Here is an 18,126-nt window from a genome sequence, read left to right as displayed (position 1 = left end):
TCCAGGCCCTCCCTTGGCCCCGGGACCATCAGAGGCCAGCCAGACCCGACCACAGCCAACACACACCAGCTGTTTCCCCCACCAGCCCCTGCTTTGTTTGCACTGAGTCATCGAAGGCTATTCGTCCGGACCGACTGGCACCCAGGGTGGGTGGGAGCCGGAACCGAGGGAGGGAATAGCTCCTGAGGGGAGAAGGGGGAGGGGAACTAAGCTGCCAGCCGGCTGCTCCCAGACGTAGGCACACGTCAGCCTAGAGCAACAACCACCCTGGAGGCTGGGGGCCTGGGGACTCTGGGGGGCTTCTCTGCTCGGTCCCACTAGTGCTCTCCATCACGCCCCACCCTCCTCCCGGGGCCAGTCTTCCCCCGACCCCCCAGACAGCCTTGGATGCGTCCGTGGCCTTGAATAGAAGTGGCTTCCCCCGGCAGCCAGGAGCCTGCAGCTCGGCTCGGCTCCCCGGGGATGGGGATAAGGATGGGGATGGGGAGGAGAAAGGAGGGGGACGGCTCGGTTTCCCTGCCCGGCCTGCACCTGAGTCTTGGTGGTGAGCTGTATGACCGCCTTCCGGAAGTTCAGCTTGGAGTCGGCCGTACCCATGTCTCCTCCCGGAGCTGTTCAATCCCTGCCCCGCCACCACGGGCTACTCTCCCGGTGGCCGAGATGAGCTCCTAGAATCCCGTGCGTCCCCGCCTCGCTCCACCTCCGCCTCCGCCTCCTCCAGGCCCGGCCCTCCTCCGGCACCTGCCGCTACAGCCCCGGATCCCTCCGGCCCTCCCCATCGCCGCCCCGCCCCCTTCCCCATCACTGGCCAGCTCACTCCTCCGCGGTCTCTCTGGCTCTCTCCCTCCTTCCCATCCTTCTATTTGCCTCCTCCACCCCTCCTTCCCTCTGTTTCTCTGCCTTCTCTCAGCATCCCCAGTTCACCATCACAGTCTTTGTCTCTCTCTTCTCCACCTCTCTCCCTCCTCATCATCCATATTTTGGTCCCTCTTAGTTTATCTTTTTATTCCTCATTTCATCGCGACAAACATTTATTATGTGCGTATTGTGTGAAATTCCTCTTCTCCATCCTTCTCGCTAGCCCTGCCCCCATCACCAGCCAGAGCTCTTCTCTTTTTAAAAGATTTTTTTCTCTTCATGCCTGGTCCTATCTTTTTTCTCCTTTACGTTTCCTCTTTATTATTTACAATTGTTTCTAATTCTCCTTTTCTTGCCCCATCCCTACACCTTTCTTCTTTACCTCTCCTTGTGCCCCTTTTGCTTCCTCATATCCCTGATTCTTTCCTTCCTCCTTCATCTTCCTTTACCCTCCCCACATGAGGATACCTAATCCCCCCACTTTCTTCCTGCCAGCTCCCACCTTCTCCTTTTCTATGGTGTTTACAATCACACCCTTTTCCCCATTCCCTCTTTCTTCTCTCTTCCCTACTCTTTTCCCACCTGTCTCAGGTCCTCCCAATGAAAACAATTTGTAACTTTTGCATTTCATTTATAAAAGTTGGTGGTGAGGTGATTCTGCTCCTAAGGCTTCTCAGACTGGCTAATATATCCTGCCTATATTCTCTAGCCATTATCTTTCTTTGGGAATCTTTTAAAATTAAATTGAAATAAGCAAAAATCAAGTACACAGACAAAAAGTTTGAAGTAGTCATAAAAGTAATGAGTATTTCCTTAATACTTGCTAAAAATGCAAGGATAAAATGTCTTGTGTTCCATGTTCCATTCAATTAAATTTTACATTTAATAAACACTTCTACTTGTAAGGTACTGTGCTAGATGTCAGAGATACAATGACAAAAATGAAAACTTCCAGCCTTCAAGGAATTTACATTCTACATGGATAACCAGTATACCTGGAAGAATAACAGCCCATACATAACCCAAGAACAGAGGGAGAGGTGGCACACTTTCTCCCACTTAGGGGCTCAAGGGAACTGGGTCCAGTCCCATGGGAGCTTGACTTCTAAAGGAAAGGGAGTCAAGCTCTTCTTAAACTTTTCTAGCTCATTATACCTCACCCAAAGCTTAGTTTTGGCTCACCTTTAGGACCTCCCCAAAGGAATTAAGAGTCCCTTCTAGAAAGGTGCTTAACGCTAAAATAGATCCTAGGAATTGGCTAGCTACTTATTATCTCTACCATAAAAGAAATGCTAAAAAGAGTGATCCTTTCAGAGAGTTATATTTCATGTATATAGGGCATAAATCTGATTCTAGAAAATCAGTTGCTAATTTAAGTTTTGCCTTTGTAGTTTACTCATCTGGGATCATAGGTCTGCCCAGATTTCTAAGAGAAACTAACTCTTACTCTACGTTCTGAAATAGCAGTTGTTAATTTTTAAATGTAACAAGCTGTAATATATGGGAATAATGTGCACAGGAGAATTGTTCTATGATATAGGAGAGATGTCATTTATCTGTTTATAGCCAGTAAATGAAAATATTTCCTAACTTAAGCTAAAGTGGGAGCTTTTTATTCACAGAGAGGAAAAGTCTGACCCTAAAAAGGTAAGAGGTGGGAAAGAGGGAAAGAGGCTGAGGGAGGGAAGGAGAGAGAGAACAGAACAGGAGAGGAGAGGAGAGAAGAAAAAAGAGAAGAGAGAGGAGTGAAGGCACAGTTTTCAAATTTGTATCATCACAGATTGAAGCTGAAAGAGATAGATAATTCTGTTGCTATTGAGAAGTAAGTCTACCTGAACAGAGGAACAATTTGGAAGCAGAGAATCAGAGAAGCAATTCTATAAATAAACTAATTTACCTGAAATCTTGTGCCTAGTGAAATGTTAGTCAAGCACAGCCTAGCAGTAGAAGCATCTGTTCAATACAGAAACTCCATTCATCAAAAACCTTTAATGGACAGTTGCTGAGACAGAAAGAGGACAATGAAGCTTAGAATTCCAGAATTATGAGTTACCAAGAGCACATTGGTTTTCTTTACTCATGTATCTTCTTGGCATGTTGATATAAGTGTGTGCCCATTCTCTTCCATGGATATTAATTAGTAGGAGAGTGTGACCCAGGTTTATGTGTCAGTTGTGTTGTATTTATTATTCCTAAATTTACTTTGAGTTCCTATGACGTTATTGTTATATCATTTGCCTTAAGTAAATGATTATGTTTAAGATCAAAAAGTATCATTAAAAAGAAGAAAAACAACTGCTTGGACACATGGGCTGATGGGGATATTATTGGAGATGTAGACACTAAACGGTAACTCTAGTCCAACTATCAATAATATGGTCTTGATCAATGGTACATGTAAAACCCAGTGGAATTGTGTGTCAGCTAAGGGGGGTTAGGGTGATTTGGGGGAGAGGGAAAGAACATGAAATATGTAACTATGGGGAAAATATTCAAAATAAAAACTTTTTTAAAGTATCATTAATATGAGTGGTTGGTTTTATATAATGGAGACTATATGCATCAAGCTACATTGTCAAAATTTAAAGCATGATATAATACTCTATCCTGCTATATTTTTCTGGGACTCTGAACAAGCATTTCACCTTTATTTGGATTCTGCATTATCTGAGTAATTCACTCAAGGTCCACATGTTTTGGCAAGGCAGGTGCTCATGGCTCATTCTCATCTGTGATCATCTTATCCTTGAGGAAGCATTATAGTAACTGCAAAAAGCACCTCCCACAGTGCAGCTAGAACAAAATGAGGAAGCCAAGAACCTTCAAGCCTCAGGAACAATGTTCAGTGGTCAACTTTGCTCTGGAAAGAAACACAAAACTGAAGAGTCAATTAGGTCTTTAACAACCACTCTCAGGTTTACCTAGATAAACACATATTCTTGCTGCTATTTGTAAGGAGCCAGGTGTAGAAAATCTTTTCCCCATCCCCCTCCTCTTGGGAAACCCAAGGGAGAGAGGCTCAACCCACTAGGCAGATGGGAAGAAAGAGTGAGAAGGAAGTTGTCCCTGAGGGGCAGCTAGGTGGGTCAGTGGATAGAGAGTCAGGTCTGGGGACAGGAGATCCTCAAATACTTCCTAGCTATGTGTCCCTGGGCAAGTCACTTTACTCCAATTACCTAGACCTTATTGCTATTCTGCTTTGGAACTGATATCGAGTATTGAGTTCTGAGACAGAAGGTAAAGGGAAAGCAAGCAAGGAAGAAATTTGTTCCTGCCTTTTAAATCTACTGAAAGGGCAGCTCTTCCTTCTCAATGGTCACTTCTCTTTAATGAAGCCCTCCAGTCATAGGATTAAAGGGTATTTCACATGGAGAACAACCAGAAGCCTCTGTGTGCCCAACATAACGGAAAACAAATCTTATTAGAAATGTCCAGGCCCAGAATCAACATTCCATGGGCAAGGTCCCAGCCAGATCACACATGTCACCAGAAGTGGCCAGGGCAGAAGTCCATCCCCACTCATATTCCATAAGATGGCTACTGATACTCAAAGTACTGTATGCAAAATAAATACAAGGTAATTTGGGGGGAAAGGAGAGCACTGACAACTAGGGGGATCAGGATAGACCTTGTTTAGAAAGTGGCTCCTCAGGTAAACCTTGAAAGAAGTTAATAGTTCTGAGAGGCAGATGAGAAGATTATGGAGGTAGAGATGGGATGTTGTGTGATCCTGTTTGATAGAACAGATAAATGTGTTTACCCAAAGGAATGTAAGTTTAGTGGCAGGAAGTATGTTTCCAATGTGATCTCTATCACCCCTTAGAGCAGTGATTCCCAAAGTGGACGCTACCGCCCCCTGGTGGGTGCTGCAGCGATCCAGGAAGGCGGTGATGGCCACAGGTACATTTATCTTTCCTATTAATTGCTATTAAAAATTTTTAAAAATTAATTTCCAGGGGGCTAAGTAATATTTTTTCTGGAAAGGGGGCAGTAGGCCAAAAAAGTTTGGGAACCACTGCCTTAGAGCATGGGGGAGCACTTCAGCCATATACAACTATAGTAACAACTTTTGTTGTCGTTCAGCCATTTTCAGTTTTGTCTGGTTCTCTGTGACCCCATTTGGAGTTTCCTTGGCAAAAATACTGGAGTGGTTTGCCATTTCCTTTTCCAGCTCATTTTACAGATGAGGAACTGAGGCAAATAAAGTTAAGTGATTTGCCCAAAGTCACCCAGCTAGTCTGAGGTCAGATTTGAACTCAGGAAGATATCTTCCAGATTCCAAGCCCAGTTCTCTATCCACTGTGTCACCTAGCTGCCCCTGTTGAGCCCTAAATAGGCTATTTAAATCTTTACTTGATGAGTATCTCTGATTCCTTCATCAAAAAAACTTTTTTTAAGATTCCTTGAAAGTGATAATAACTGAGATATCTTTGTACAAAGACCATCTAATCACAGAGAGGAGTTGTACTAGCCAAAGGATCAGTTTCTGCCTGTGGGACTCAGTGAGCCTTCCTACCTGAACTTGCTTCAGGACAATCTATCTTCTAAGTACAGCTCTGGTGTACATTTAAGCTAACGTCTAGGTTTCTCAACTCAAAAACAAAAAGAAGGTCTCATGGTTCCCATGAACAGATGTGGAAATACAAAGAACACTCAAATAGTCCATTAGCTCCTATTCCAGCTGATCTTGGGTTTGCTATCAACCGTCCACTGAATTCTTGCTCTCCCACACCAGCTTACAGTTCATTCCAGACTCCTATTTCAACCCTATAGTTTGAGTTCCTCTCCTGCAAAAAGCAAACATACTTTGGGGCTTCTTAAAAAGTAATTCCCAGGGCAGCTAGGTGGTTCAATGAATTGAGAGCCAGGCCTAGAGAGGGGAGGTCCTGAGTTCAAATCTAGCCTCAGACATTTCCTAGCTCTGTGACCCTGGGCAAGTCATTTAACCCCCACTGCCTAGCCCTTGCCACTCTTCTATCTTAGAATTGATACTAAGAAAGAGCAGCTATGTGGTTCAGTGAATTGATAGCCAGGTCTAGAGATAGGAGGTCCTGGGTTCAAATGTGACCTCAGATACTTCCCAGCTGTGTGATCCTGGTTAAGTCACTTAAATCTCATTACCTAGCCCTTACCATTCTTCTGCCTTGGAACCAATTCCCAGTATTGATTCTAAGAGGGAAGGGTTTAAAAAAAAAGTAATTCCCTTTTTGTATGAGTACTGAAGCAGTAGATTCTAAAGTCAAACCCTACAGCAAAAATGGAATATAATCCATAGCATTCTCTCTCCACAAGTCTCCAAGGTGAACAGCCTCTGGCATACCGGAACAATGTAGAAAAGAGAAGTTGGCAAGTCAGGCCCCTGGCTTTGGGATAAGAATTGACTGTAAGATCTGGCCGCTCCTAGCTGGTTAGACTGGGTTGAGGAAGCCGGATTGGGGAGGGATCAGCATCTGGATGCCATCCAGCCTCTTCCTCAGCCTGAGCTCCAGCTACTGCTTTTTTCCCCAGTTCTCCCTCACCTTCCCCTCCCCTCCCTCTGGCCCACAAGGAATGTGGAGTGAGGGGCGCTGCTGAGATGAGGTAGTCTAATGGAGAGGGCTCAAATAAAGGGGAGGGCTGAGAGAGAAAATTTACACTTCCCTTCTCACACTCAGTCAGGGGCATACACTCATGGAGTAGGATGTCAGATGGAATTGCAGGCACTCTTTAAATTGTTCCTTTTTTCTTTTATTCACTCAGCGTCCAGCTGAATTCTCATTCAATTAGATGCACCAATAATGCAATTCAATTAATCAATCAATATTTTTATAGACTAAAAAATATAATTTATTCCATGACTTAATATTTCATTTCATCAGGTCTTAGAATGGTCAGCTCCATTGTGAAACTGGGAATGTTTCCCAGGTCATACGTGGAAATCCACACATCCCAGCTCTTCCTGAATATGTTTAGAATTGCCTGAAAGAGGCCTAAGACAATACTTCAGACAGAGCTTTATCTGATGGTAAGTCATTTGGTCAGTCAGTAAACAATTTATTAAGCACCTACTGTATGCTAGGCATTTTACTAAGCACTAGGGATACAAAGACATTTCATTTTTTGAATAAAAAAATTTTAATCGCCTACTATGTGCCAGGGACTTCTTGCCACAAAGAACAGAATTTCCTGGTATTAGAAATATATACAATTAGGAAAAGTAATCCCCCAAAGTATTCCACATTATCCCCTCCCCACTACACACACACACACACACACACACACACACACACACACACACACACACNCACACACACACACACACACACACACACACACACACACACACACACACACACACACACGTGTTTTATCCTAGGTCATTGCCCATCTTGCCTAGCTTGGCCCTATCTCTCCCTCAAGGTAATTGGGAGGTTTCAGTGTTTAGACTGTGGCTTTGAAACTAAACAATACTGGCCAGAAACCCAAGATTTAGACTATACCATCATTAAGACTATAACCAAATAAGTGTCTGGTTATCTCTACCCTTTCTTTCTGCTTTTAAGGATTTTTATGTTTGTCATTCAGTCATGTGACTTGTGACCCCATTTGGGGTTTTCTTGGCAAAGATACTCACGCACTTTGCCATTTCCTTCTCCAGCTCATTTTAGCAGATGAGGAAACTGAGGCAAACAGGTTGATGTGACTTAGGAAGATGAGTCTTCTTGACTCCAGGCCCAGAGCTCTAGCCATTGCATCACCTAGTTGGCACCTTTAAAATACCTGTAGGTGGGTACAGTTGGGTGTCTCAGAGGATGGAGAGTTAGGCCTAGAGACTATGGGACGGGAGGTCCTGATTCAAATCTGATCTGAGACACTTCCTGGCTGTGTGACCCTGGACAAGTCACTTAACCCCCATTGCCTAGCCCTTATCTCTCTCCTGTCTTAAAACCAATATACAGTATTAATTCTAAGATGGAAGGCAAGAGTTTTTAAAAAATGCCTGTAACTAAAAATCCTCTTCAATTCCAAATTGACCCATCTCTTTTTTATGGCTGTGGTATATCAAAGCCTTATTGGCCAGGTTTTTGTGCCCCTTCACATTTTCTTGGCATCATAGGTCCCAGATAAAAATTGGAAATGTAAAGATGAAATGCATCAGGTATTTCACAAGAAAACCATTGCCTCTAGTCATTTTTTTAAAAGAATAGAAGGCTGGGCAGCTAGGCAGCTCAGTGGATAGAGAGCCAGTTCTAGATATGGAGCTCCCAGGTTCAAATCCAACCCCAGACACTTCCTAGCTATGTGACCCTGGGCAAGTCACTTAACCCTCATTGCCTAGCCCTTATTGCTCTTCTGCCTTGGAATCAATACTCAGTATCTAATAAGATAGAAGGTAAGGATAAAAAAAAAATAAACAGATGGGGCAGCTAGTATTACAGTGGATAGAGGTCCAAGCCTGGAGACATGAAGATCTCGGTTCAAATCTGTTCTCAGACACTTCCTATTTGTGTGACTCTGGACAAGTCACTTAATTCCACTTGCCCAGCCCTTACCGTTCTGTCTTAGAATTGTTACTAGGAAAGAAAGTAAGGGTTTTAAAAAAAAAGAATGGAAGCCTTTTGTCACTATATCAGTCATTTCAATCCTTCACCTTTGAATTTCCTTTGTGACCAAAAAAAAAAAGCAATTAAGAAAAAATATTTAATGGTATGATTTTATTTGATGATGTATAAAATATTTTGTCCAGATAGTCCCCTGACTTTGTGCTATGAGCAGGTAGGTGCCTATGGTCATATTTTTTTAAACCCTTACCTTTTGTCTTAGAAAAGATACTAAGAAACAATTCCAAGGCAGAAGAGTGATAAAGGCTAGGCTGGTGATGGCAAACCTATGACATGTGTGTCAGACATGCGTAGCCATTTTTGATGACACATGGCGCATATAGCCACATATAGAAAAGTATGGGGCCGCATGCCAAGGATGAAACATTTGCTGTAGTGTAGTGTAGACACTCTGTGCACTATAGATGACAATTCTACCTATATTAATTTACCTATTTTGGTTTATTAAATACAGTTACATATTACAGTTATACATTTTTGTTATTTAAACTATAAATATAGCAAAATTATGATTTTTTCTCGAAGTGACACACTACCTGAGTTATGCTCGGTTTTTTGGCGAATTTTGACACACCAAGCTCAAAAGTTTGCCCATCACTGTGCTACGCAATGGTGGTGAAGTAATTTGTGGGTCACATAACTAAAAATCATCCAAAGCTAGATTTGAACCCAGGACTTCCACACTCCAGGCCTGGTGTTCTATTCACTCAGCCACCTAGCTGCCTTACCTCAGGTCATCTTAGGATATTTGAACAGAGCCACTATAGTTATAGAAGGCAACTAGAAGAGCAAAGTGGGTAAAGTACCAGTCCTGAAGTCAGGAAGGCTTATATCCCTGAGTTCAAATACAGCTTCAAACACTTCCTAACTGTGTGACTCTCAGAAAATCACTTAATTCTGTTTGCCTCAATTTCTTCATCTGTAAAATTCACTGAAAAAGGGAATGACAAACCACTCCAGAACCTTTGCCAAGAAAACTCCAAATGGGTCACAAAAAGTTGAACACAACCAGAATAGAAAGTGATAGGGAGACATTGGCACTTATTAATTAGCGAGGGTGACATGGCTATATCTGTGCTTTATGAAGGTAAATTTGATAGCTTAGTAGAAACTGGACTGGAATGGGGAGAGACTTGGATTTGAGCAACAGAAACTAACCATCAAGCTATCTCAATAATCCAAGGGTTGAGATATTAAGGACCTGCATGAGGGGTGGTAGCAGTGTCAGAATAAGAGAGATGTTTTGAAGGTAAAACCTATAGGCTAAGGCAAGAGATTGGATATGAGAATGAGAGAAAATAAGAGATCAAGGATGAAATATTTTTATTTTAAGACTAATTTTTTAAATCCTTACCTTCCCCATCTTAGAATCAATACTGTGTTTGGTTCCATGGCAAAAGAGCTAGGCAATGGGGTTGAGAGATTTGCCCAGGGTCACACAGGTAGGAAGTATCTCAGACTAAGACCTCCTTTCTCTAGGTCTGGCTCTCAATTCATTGGGCCATCTAGCTGCCCCCCAAATATTTTATTTTAAGACCAAAATGCTCAGTGTGATCCCCTACCATATGGTTCATGAGCATATTTGGGAAAGAATAAACAGAAGAATGGGTAGAGGGAATTGAGAGTTTGTACCTCACAAGGAGCATCGATCGGGAGGTTCAAAGCCAATATTGTTAATTTGATTTTTCCAGTTGTAAAGAGTCCATTCAATCTACAGGCAAAAGAGCAATCCTGTCATATCATGCAAATCTGGGAAAGAGGTGAAAATAATCAGTGAACAGGGGTATGAGTTAAGCTAGCTATGAATTATAGTGGTATTAAATCATACCCTTAGATTTAAAATACTGGACAGTAATGTTAGAAAAGCAATCACTGTAGAATACTATCGGGCAATAAGGAATGATAAACTGCTTGATTTCTATATTGACTGGAAAGACCTCCATGAACTGATGCATAGTGAAATGAGCAGAACCAAGAGAACGTTGTACAGAAAAACTGAAACATTGTGGAATGATCAAATATAATCAAATTTGCTACTAGCCGCAATGCAATGATCCAGGACAATCCTGAGGGACTTTTGAGAAAGAATGCTATTCACATCCAGAGAAAGAACTGTGGGAACAGAAACACAGAAGAAAAAGTATATGATTTATCACTTATTTGTATGGGTATAGGACTTGGGGTTTTGGTTTTAAAAGATTAATCTATTACAAAAATGAATAATATGGAAATGTATATCAAGTAATAACACATATATAACTCAGTGGAAATGCTTGTCAGCTCCAGGATGGGGGTGAGGGGGCGGGAAAGGAGAGGGAGAGAACATGAATAATGTAACCATGGGGAAATATTTAAAAATAAAAAAATGGAATTTAAAAAAAGCAATCACTGGAATCGTTGGTCTAAGCAAATTCAGCTAATAGCAAACTGGAGCTCAAGACTGGAATCTAGGAGCTGTTCACAAGTGAGCTAGAGCAACCTGAGCTTGAAGCGCCACCTGGTGGCATTCACACATATTGCCCTCAGTGTGCCATCCTAACCTGGCACTCTAGGAGTCAAATCAACAGGAAGCATAGTATTTCAATTGCATGCACTGGTTTTTCTTTGTTCACTTGTTTAGTTCCTTGAAGAACATTGGTAGAATAGTCATATATGATTTTATACTTAGAGAAGCCATATTCTCTCAGATACTTGCTAGCCATGGGATCCTGGGAAAGTCACTTGACTTTTCTATGCCTTGGTTTCCTTCTCTATAAAATGGGAGTATTAAAAGCACCTTCCTCTCTGGTTTGTTGGGAAAATCAAAGATAATACTTGTAAAGTATTTATCATCCTCATCCCTCATGGATTAGATTCATGGATTCTATTCATTATTAAAAAGTTTATCACTTTGCCCTATATGTGTGTTGGCAAACCTATGGCACACCTGTTGTAGCATGCCAGAGGGAGTTGCTCCCTTCTCCCTCTCCACGCATGCCTGAGAACATTTCTCTCATCACCTGCCCTTCTGCCCAACAGGCCAATGGGAGCACTTCCTTCCTCCCCTGTCTGGGGCAAGGCAAGGGACTCACATGCAGTATGAGGGTTGCTATTTGGGCACTCGGTCTCTAACAGGTTCACCCACCAGTCTTCAATCATTGTTGTTGTTTAGTAGTGTTCAGTAATGTTCCCTTTTGGGGTTTTCTAAGAAAAGATACTGGAGTGCTTTGCCATTTCCTCCTCTAGCTTGTTTTTATAGATGAGGAAAATGAGACAAATAGGATGAAGTGATGTGCCCAGGGTCACACAGCTAATAAGTGTCCAAGGTCAATTTTGAACATAAGAAGATAATTCTTCCTAACACCAGGCCTGACACTCTATCCATTGTGCCACCTACTTATCCTGCACCAGCCCATTTTTCAAATAAGGAATCACATTCACAATTTCCATGTACTTTAGTAGTATAGACCTGGGTAATACTCACGTCAACAATTCTACAATCTCAGGCTTCTCTACAAATCTTAGAGATGTCATTCAAATAAAGACTAGTTGATTCCCCAAGTAAAGTATGAATAGAATTTCCCACAGGAAAAGGCACTCCAGAAATCTAGTTTTGTTGACATTTATTGCATTACATAACAGCTTGGGCTAAGGGCAGAGAAGGCAGAGCCAAGGAAGATGAGGCTTTAGAATAATCAGGAATAGCTACAATTTAGAAAGATGTCCTGATGTCCAGTTGAGCCTGGATTGAAAACCCCATCTAACAGGATATGAGAACCCTAGGGGACATTTAATCAGTCCATCAATCAGTCAATAAACTTTTACTAAGTACTTGCTATGAGCCAGGCCTTGAACTAAGTGCTTGCAGATACCAAAAAAAAAAAAAAATCTAAAAACAGTCCCTGAAGAATTTATGACCAAACAAGAGATAAAGATCATTACAATGTATAGATGAATAATTTTGATTATGTTAAATTTAAGAGGTTTTGTACAAACAAAACCAATGCAACCAAGCAAGATTAGAAAGGAAACGACAAACTGAAAAAAAAAACTTTTAAAACAAATTTCCCTGATAAAGATCTCATTTCTCAAATATATAAAGAATTAAATCAAATTTATAATAATACAAGTTCTTTCCCCAATTGACAAATAGTCAAAGGATATGAATAAGCAGTTTTCAGATGAAGAAATCAAAACTATCAAAAATCATATGAAAAAAATGTTCTAAATAACTCTTGATTAGAAAAATGCATGTAGTGGGCAGCTGGGTGGCTCAGTGAATTGAGAGCCAGGCCTAGAGATGAGAGGTCCTAGGTTCAAATCTGGCCTCAGACACTTCCTAGCTGTGTGACCCTGGGCAAGTCACTTAACCCCCATTGCCTTGCCCTTACCACTCTTCTGCCTTGGAGCCAATACATAGTATTGACTCCAAGATGGAAAGTAAAGGTTTAAAAAATGCATGTTAAAACACTTATCAGATTAGTCAACATGACAGTAAANGCCTAGAGATGAGAGGTCCTAGGTTCAAATCTGGCCTCAGACACTTCCTAGCTGTGTGACCCTGGGCAAGTCACTTAACCCCCATTGCCTAGCCCTTACCACTCTTCTGCCTTGGAGCCAATACATAGTATTGACTCCAAGATGGAAAGTAAAGGTTTAAAAAATGCATGTTAAAACACTTATCAGATTAGTCAACATGACAGTAAAGGAAAATGATAAATGTTGGAAGGGATGTGGCAAAATTGGGACACTAGTGCATTATTGGTAGAATTGTGAATTGATTCAGCCATTCTAGAGGAACATTTGGAACCATGCCCGAAAAGCTGTAAAACCATATACCCTTTGATCCTGTAATACCACTACTGGGTCTGTATACCAAAGAGATCATAAAAGGGGGGAAAAGGCCGACTTGTACAAAAATATTTCTAACAGCTCTTTTTGTGGTGGCAAAGAATTGGAAATTGAAGGGATGTCCATCAATTGGGAAGCAGCTAAACAAATTGCAGTATATGATGGTGATGGAATACTACTGTGCTATAAGGAATGATGAACAGGATAATTTCAGAAAGAGATGGAAAGAGCTACATGAACAGATGCAGAGTGAAATAAGCAGAACCAGGAGGACATTGTACACAGTAACAGCAATATTATAGAATGATCAACTGTAAAAGACTTAACTACTCTCAGAAATACAATGATCCAGGATAATTTTGAGGGACTTATGGCAAATAATGCTATCCACCTCCAGAGAAAGAGCTCTTGGAATAGGAATGCAGATCAAAACATGAGATTTTTCACTTTCATTTATTTGTGTTATTTATGGGTTTGGCTTTTATATGAGTATTCTCTTACAAAAATGAACAATATGGAAATATATTATGCATGGTAATACATGTAGGACCCAGAACAAATTGCTTACAAGCTCCAGGAAGGGGGAGGGAGAAGGAACAGAGGGAAAGAATTTGGATCATATAATTTCAGAAAACTTATGTGGAAAATTGTTATTATGTATAATTGGTAAAATAAAATATCTTTACAAAAAAATACAGTCTCTGTCATCAAGTTACTGACAATCTAATGAAATATGAGAGTTAGGAAATAGAGATAGGGTTAGATAAAGATTAAGAAACAATTTAATATGGCAAGAACTATATGTGAATCCCCCTGTCTTCCCACCTCCAAACTCCATACCAGGCAAGCATAGTGCCCTATTACTTAATTCTGAATATGACATTTAAAATTCTTCTTTCTTTCTTCTTCTTTTCTCCTTTTCTTCCTTTCTTCCTTTCCTTCTTTCCTCTTCCTCCTCCTTCTTCTCTTCCTTCGCCTCCTCCTCCTCCTCCTCTTTAAAGTTCAATTTTTATTTCATTTGAGAGCAAGCTTACAGATTGTGTGTTAATGCATCCAAGAAATATAAGTCCACATATTACATTAGGCTATTGAAGATGTGAATTTATGTTTTTTCAGAGTTCCTTCAGTTGCTAATTAGTCACAACCTCCTTTTGTTGCATTAGCTGGGCAGTTCTTTTGGTAACTCTCCAGGCATCAGGTTTGGACATGAAAGGGCATTATGGCCTTCCAGAGGCCAGATGTAGAGACTCCTAAGACTCTTTCCTTGCCCTTGTTCTAATCCATGGCTTGGTATGCATGCTTAAACCACTTCTCCAGCTGCCATATTTTTCAGAAGCATCAGACAAGAAGCCCCCTTGGGAAGTCAACTTCCATAGCAATCATTCCAGTATGATATGGTTCAAATCCACAGTAGCCTCCAATGTACCTGATGTCCAAGTTGTAGATTTCCCTAACATATTTTTGGATATCTCATCTGGTTGCAACTCTGGGTTCCAGACCAAACAATTCTGGGAGATCAATAAACTCTTTTTTGCCATAGTCTGTGTGTCATCAAAAGGACTTTTAATCTGATAGCCTCCAAACCCTCTTTCATGAGTTTCACAATTTTTAAGCTCATTGTGGGGTCAAAATGGCAGTTCACATCAATGATGAAAGCTTTAACCAACTGAACTGCACATTCTCTGAAAGACACACACCATGCACATCTCTTTCTGGGCCAATGCACATTGTAGTAGCCACTGTTTCCAGATTCTTTTAAGGCTTCAAATGCTCACACAGTTTCTTTAACATACTCAAAATACTCTGCAAACAGAATATCTATATTCTTATTCATGAAGGCCACTAACTTTTGACAGAAAATTGTTTTCACTTCAGTTCCACTCTTAAAACTCAGGTATAATGGTGTCTGACTAACTCTGCCAGCAACCAAAGCTTGTCCTTCTGCAGTCACCTCCAGAGTAATGTCATAAGCAGCTTCATTCACTTTCTGCCCAGATATTTTCTCTGTGACATAATTTTCCCTATTCTTCCTTGTTCTCACTAGCTTACAAGGGGCAGGTTTGTATGATATTTAAGCCTATTGGAAGGAATTCCCAATGAAACTGTCAGGCTCCTTCTGTGTATTCAACTGTAGCTTCAGGGGTTCCTGGCCCAGTTTTCTCTTCTCAAGAGCAAAGATAAATCCCCATCTCCAATTACAATCTCTCCAGATTCCAAACAATGGAGAATTCCCTTCTTCACCTTTTTGCCTCCTATGGGTACCCTCTCTCTGGTGCCAGGACAAACCACTTTTCCCTGAGATTGGGGAAAGCAAAATTATCATGGTCTTTCTTCTCCAGCTAAATAGCAAGGAGGTAGTAGTCCACTCACCTTTCCAAATTTTTTTCATATCGCATTTTCTCATATTGTCTCCCAGTCAAACTGGTCTGTTTGCTATATTTCATATATAACATCTCTTCTCAAACTTTGTACAAGTGGTCCCTCCCAGAATAGTTCTTCTCACTCTTTCCTTCTTGAATTTACTTTGTATTTACTTATTTGTGTACATGTTGTATTGGCCTTCCTCTCTACCTCCACTCTATAATAGAAGCTCCTCAAAGACAATGACTTTTTTTCTTTGTGGTCTTTGTATCTTCAGAGTCTAGCTCAGTGCATGGCACAGAGTAGGCATTTAATTAACATTGACTGCTGAGTTGAATTAATAAATGTTTGTTGACTTGACTATAATGAAACTGAATGGCATAGAAGCAGGGAGTAGAACTAGATGATCTCTTGGGAAATTTCACATAGCCTAGAATTCTGTGAAAATGATTCCTTTTTCTCAGAATCAGCTACTAAGTACCTGGCCCAGCAGTAATCATGGGAATCAGAGCCATGAACAGCAATGTCTTCAGAAACTAATATGATTTTATCAGTCGAAATGTTATTAAAGAAGAGGCATTACCATCCGCTTTGCTGTTGCCCCCTAAGGAGCATGGGACCTTTTCATCTGACCTGCTGCTGAAACCTTTCTTATGTGTTGTCTCCTCTATCCAATTAGAGGCTAATTCATCCAGAAATTAGCTCTAAGTTCAGGGACCCAGCAATATCAGATTAGTCACACGAACCCTCAATACTCTGTCATTTCTTGGTAAGAAAAGCAAGGGGTAGTAGAAAAGGGTAGAAGAGAGGAGATGAGGTGGGAGAATGAGATGCTGGATGAACCAGAGGCAGGAAAGACAATTTGGGGTTATAAGAGACAGTTTTTTCATCCCTAGTAGAGGAGGAGTGTCTAGTAGGTGTGTGTTTCATTACTTCTATTCATGTGATTGGTTCCTCTAAATCAGCCCTGAATGTTCATCTAGTTTTTAGGTCAAGACACCTGGGTTTCTGTTTGTGTCTAGTCTCCAGATCTCTGCAGTCTAGTTTTATATTTCTAGGGAATGCAAAATGGGGGTGGGAAGGAGCTCTGTTAACTACTGATTTCAAACATATGCAGAAGGAATCTGATTTATCTGAGATTTGAGCAAGATAAAATGGGCTTTTAAAGTTAGGGAGAGAGAGGCAGTTAAGTAGCTCGGTGGATAGAGAGCCAGACCTGAAGAAGAGAGGTCCTGGTTTCAAATTTGACCCAGATACTTTCTAGTTTTGTGGCCCTGGGCAAGTCATTTAACTCTTTCCACTCTTCTGCCTTGAAATCAAATCTTAATATCCATTCTAAGACAGAAAGGAAGGGTTTTAAAAATAAGATAAAGTTAGGTAGAAGTGGGCTTTGGTCAGGTGACCTGGATTCCAAACCTACCCCCAGACATTTATTACTTATTTGCAAGCCACTTAACCTCTCAGGGATTCAGTTTTCTTTTCTATAAAATGGGCAGACTAATACTTGAACTACCTTTGGGGGCTATTGTGAGGAAAGCATGATGCAAACCTCCATTGCTATATAAATAGGGGTTATTATAAAGGTAATTTTTAGAACTGTCTCTTAAAAAGGCTGTGAAATTTACTTCTTTAAAGACAATTTTCATGTTTGGAATAAATTTTAAAAATAGATGGATCCAGGCCCAAGCTCAGGGTGTAGAATGATTGATTTAGGATTGGAAGGGACCTCCCTGGTCATCTCTCCAACACCCTCATTTTAAAGATGAAGAAACTGGCTCAGAGAGCTCAAGTCACTTGCCAAAAGTCATAAATATTAGAACCTAATAATCAAATCTGAGTCCTCTGACTTCAAATCCAGCTTTCTCTTTGCAGCACCAATCTGCCTTAAGGCCAGTATGGTCCTGGACCCAACAGAAAGCTACAAGACAGCAATCAAATGCTTACTACATGCAAAGCACTGTGCTAAGTGCTCGAGATACAAATAGAAAAGAAAGATAGTCCCTGCTCTCAAGTAGCTCAAATTCTAATAGGGGAAACAATACATGCCAAAGGCTTCAGCTATAAGTCAGATGGAAAGGTCCCTTGGAAGTGGCAAAGCAGATAGTAATGCCTCTTCTTTTGTGCTTTTTCACTGATAAAATTATACCAATTTCTGCTGTTGAATCATATAACAATGCCAAGGACTTTGGCGGGAAGAAAATTTTTTCTGGGTCTGCAATAGATCCTGTAGCACCAGCAGGAGCAGTTTCCAGGCTGCATTTCCACAGGGGTCGCTCCCCAGGATGAAGACTTAGGGCCTTAGGCTAGAAGGATTGCCTTAGGGATACTAAGGCTCTTGGGTTCAGGGTCTTGACGTCTCTCCATGAGAGTCTTATGGGGAGACAGGGGTGTAGGTAGTGTTGGTGCATTGACTTACTTGGCACATGCTCGAGAACAGCTTTCTAGTCAGAAGTTGCCCCACCCAAGCCCCTGGCAC

General features: G+C 41.2%; 1 protein-coding gene and 1 pseudogene across 1 annotated transcript in view; both read right to left on the bottom strand.

Annotated features, from left to right (window-relative positions):
* HID1 (HID1 domain containing) overlaps positions 1-597 on the bottom strand; it is a 33,406-nt gene extending 32,809 nt beyond the window's left edge. Inside the window, exon 1 of the mRNA XM_044671646.1 lies at positions 532-597. Coding sequence (XP_044527581.1) covers positions 532-597 — 66 coding nt within the window. The remainder of the gene's footprint in view (positions 1-531) is intronic.
* A 13,822-nt stretch (positions 598-14,419) lies between these two features.
* Positions 14,420-15,123, bottom strand: LOC123246212 (annotated as a pseudogene).
* Between the last annotated feature and the right edge of the window lie 3,003 nt (positions 15,124-18,126).

This window comes from Gracilinanus agilis, chromosome 4 (assembly GCF_016433145.1).
Source record: "Gracilinanus agilis isolate LMUSP501 chromosome 4, AgileGrace, whole genome shotgun sequence".
Lineage (NCBI taxonomy): Eukaryota > Metazoa > Chordata > Mammalia > Didelphimorphia > Didelphidae > Gracilinanus > Gracilinanus agilis.
Note: the sequence above shows the minus strand (reverse complement) of the source record. Positions and strands in the feature narration are given on the sequence as shown.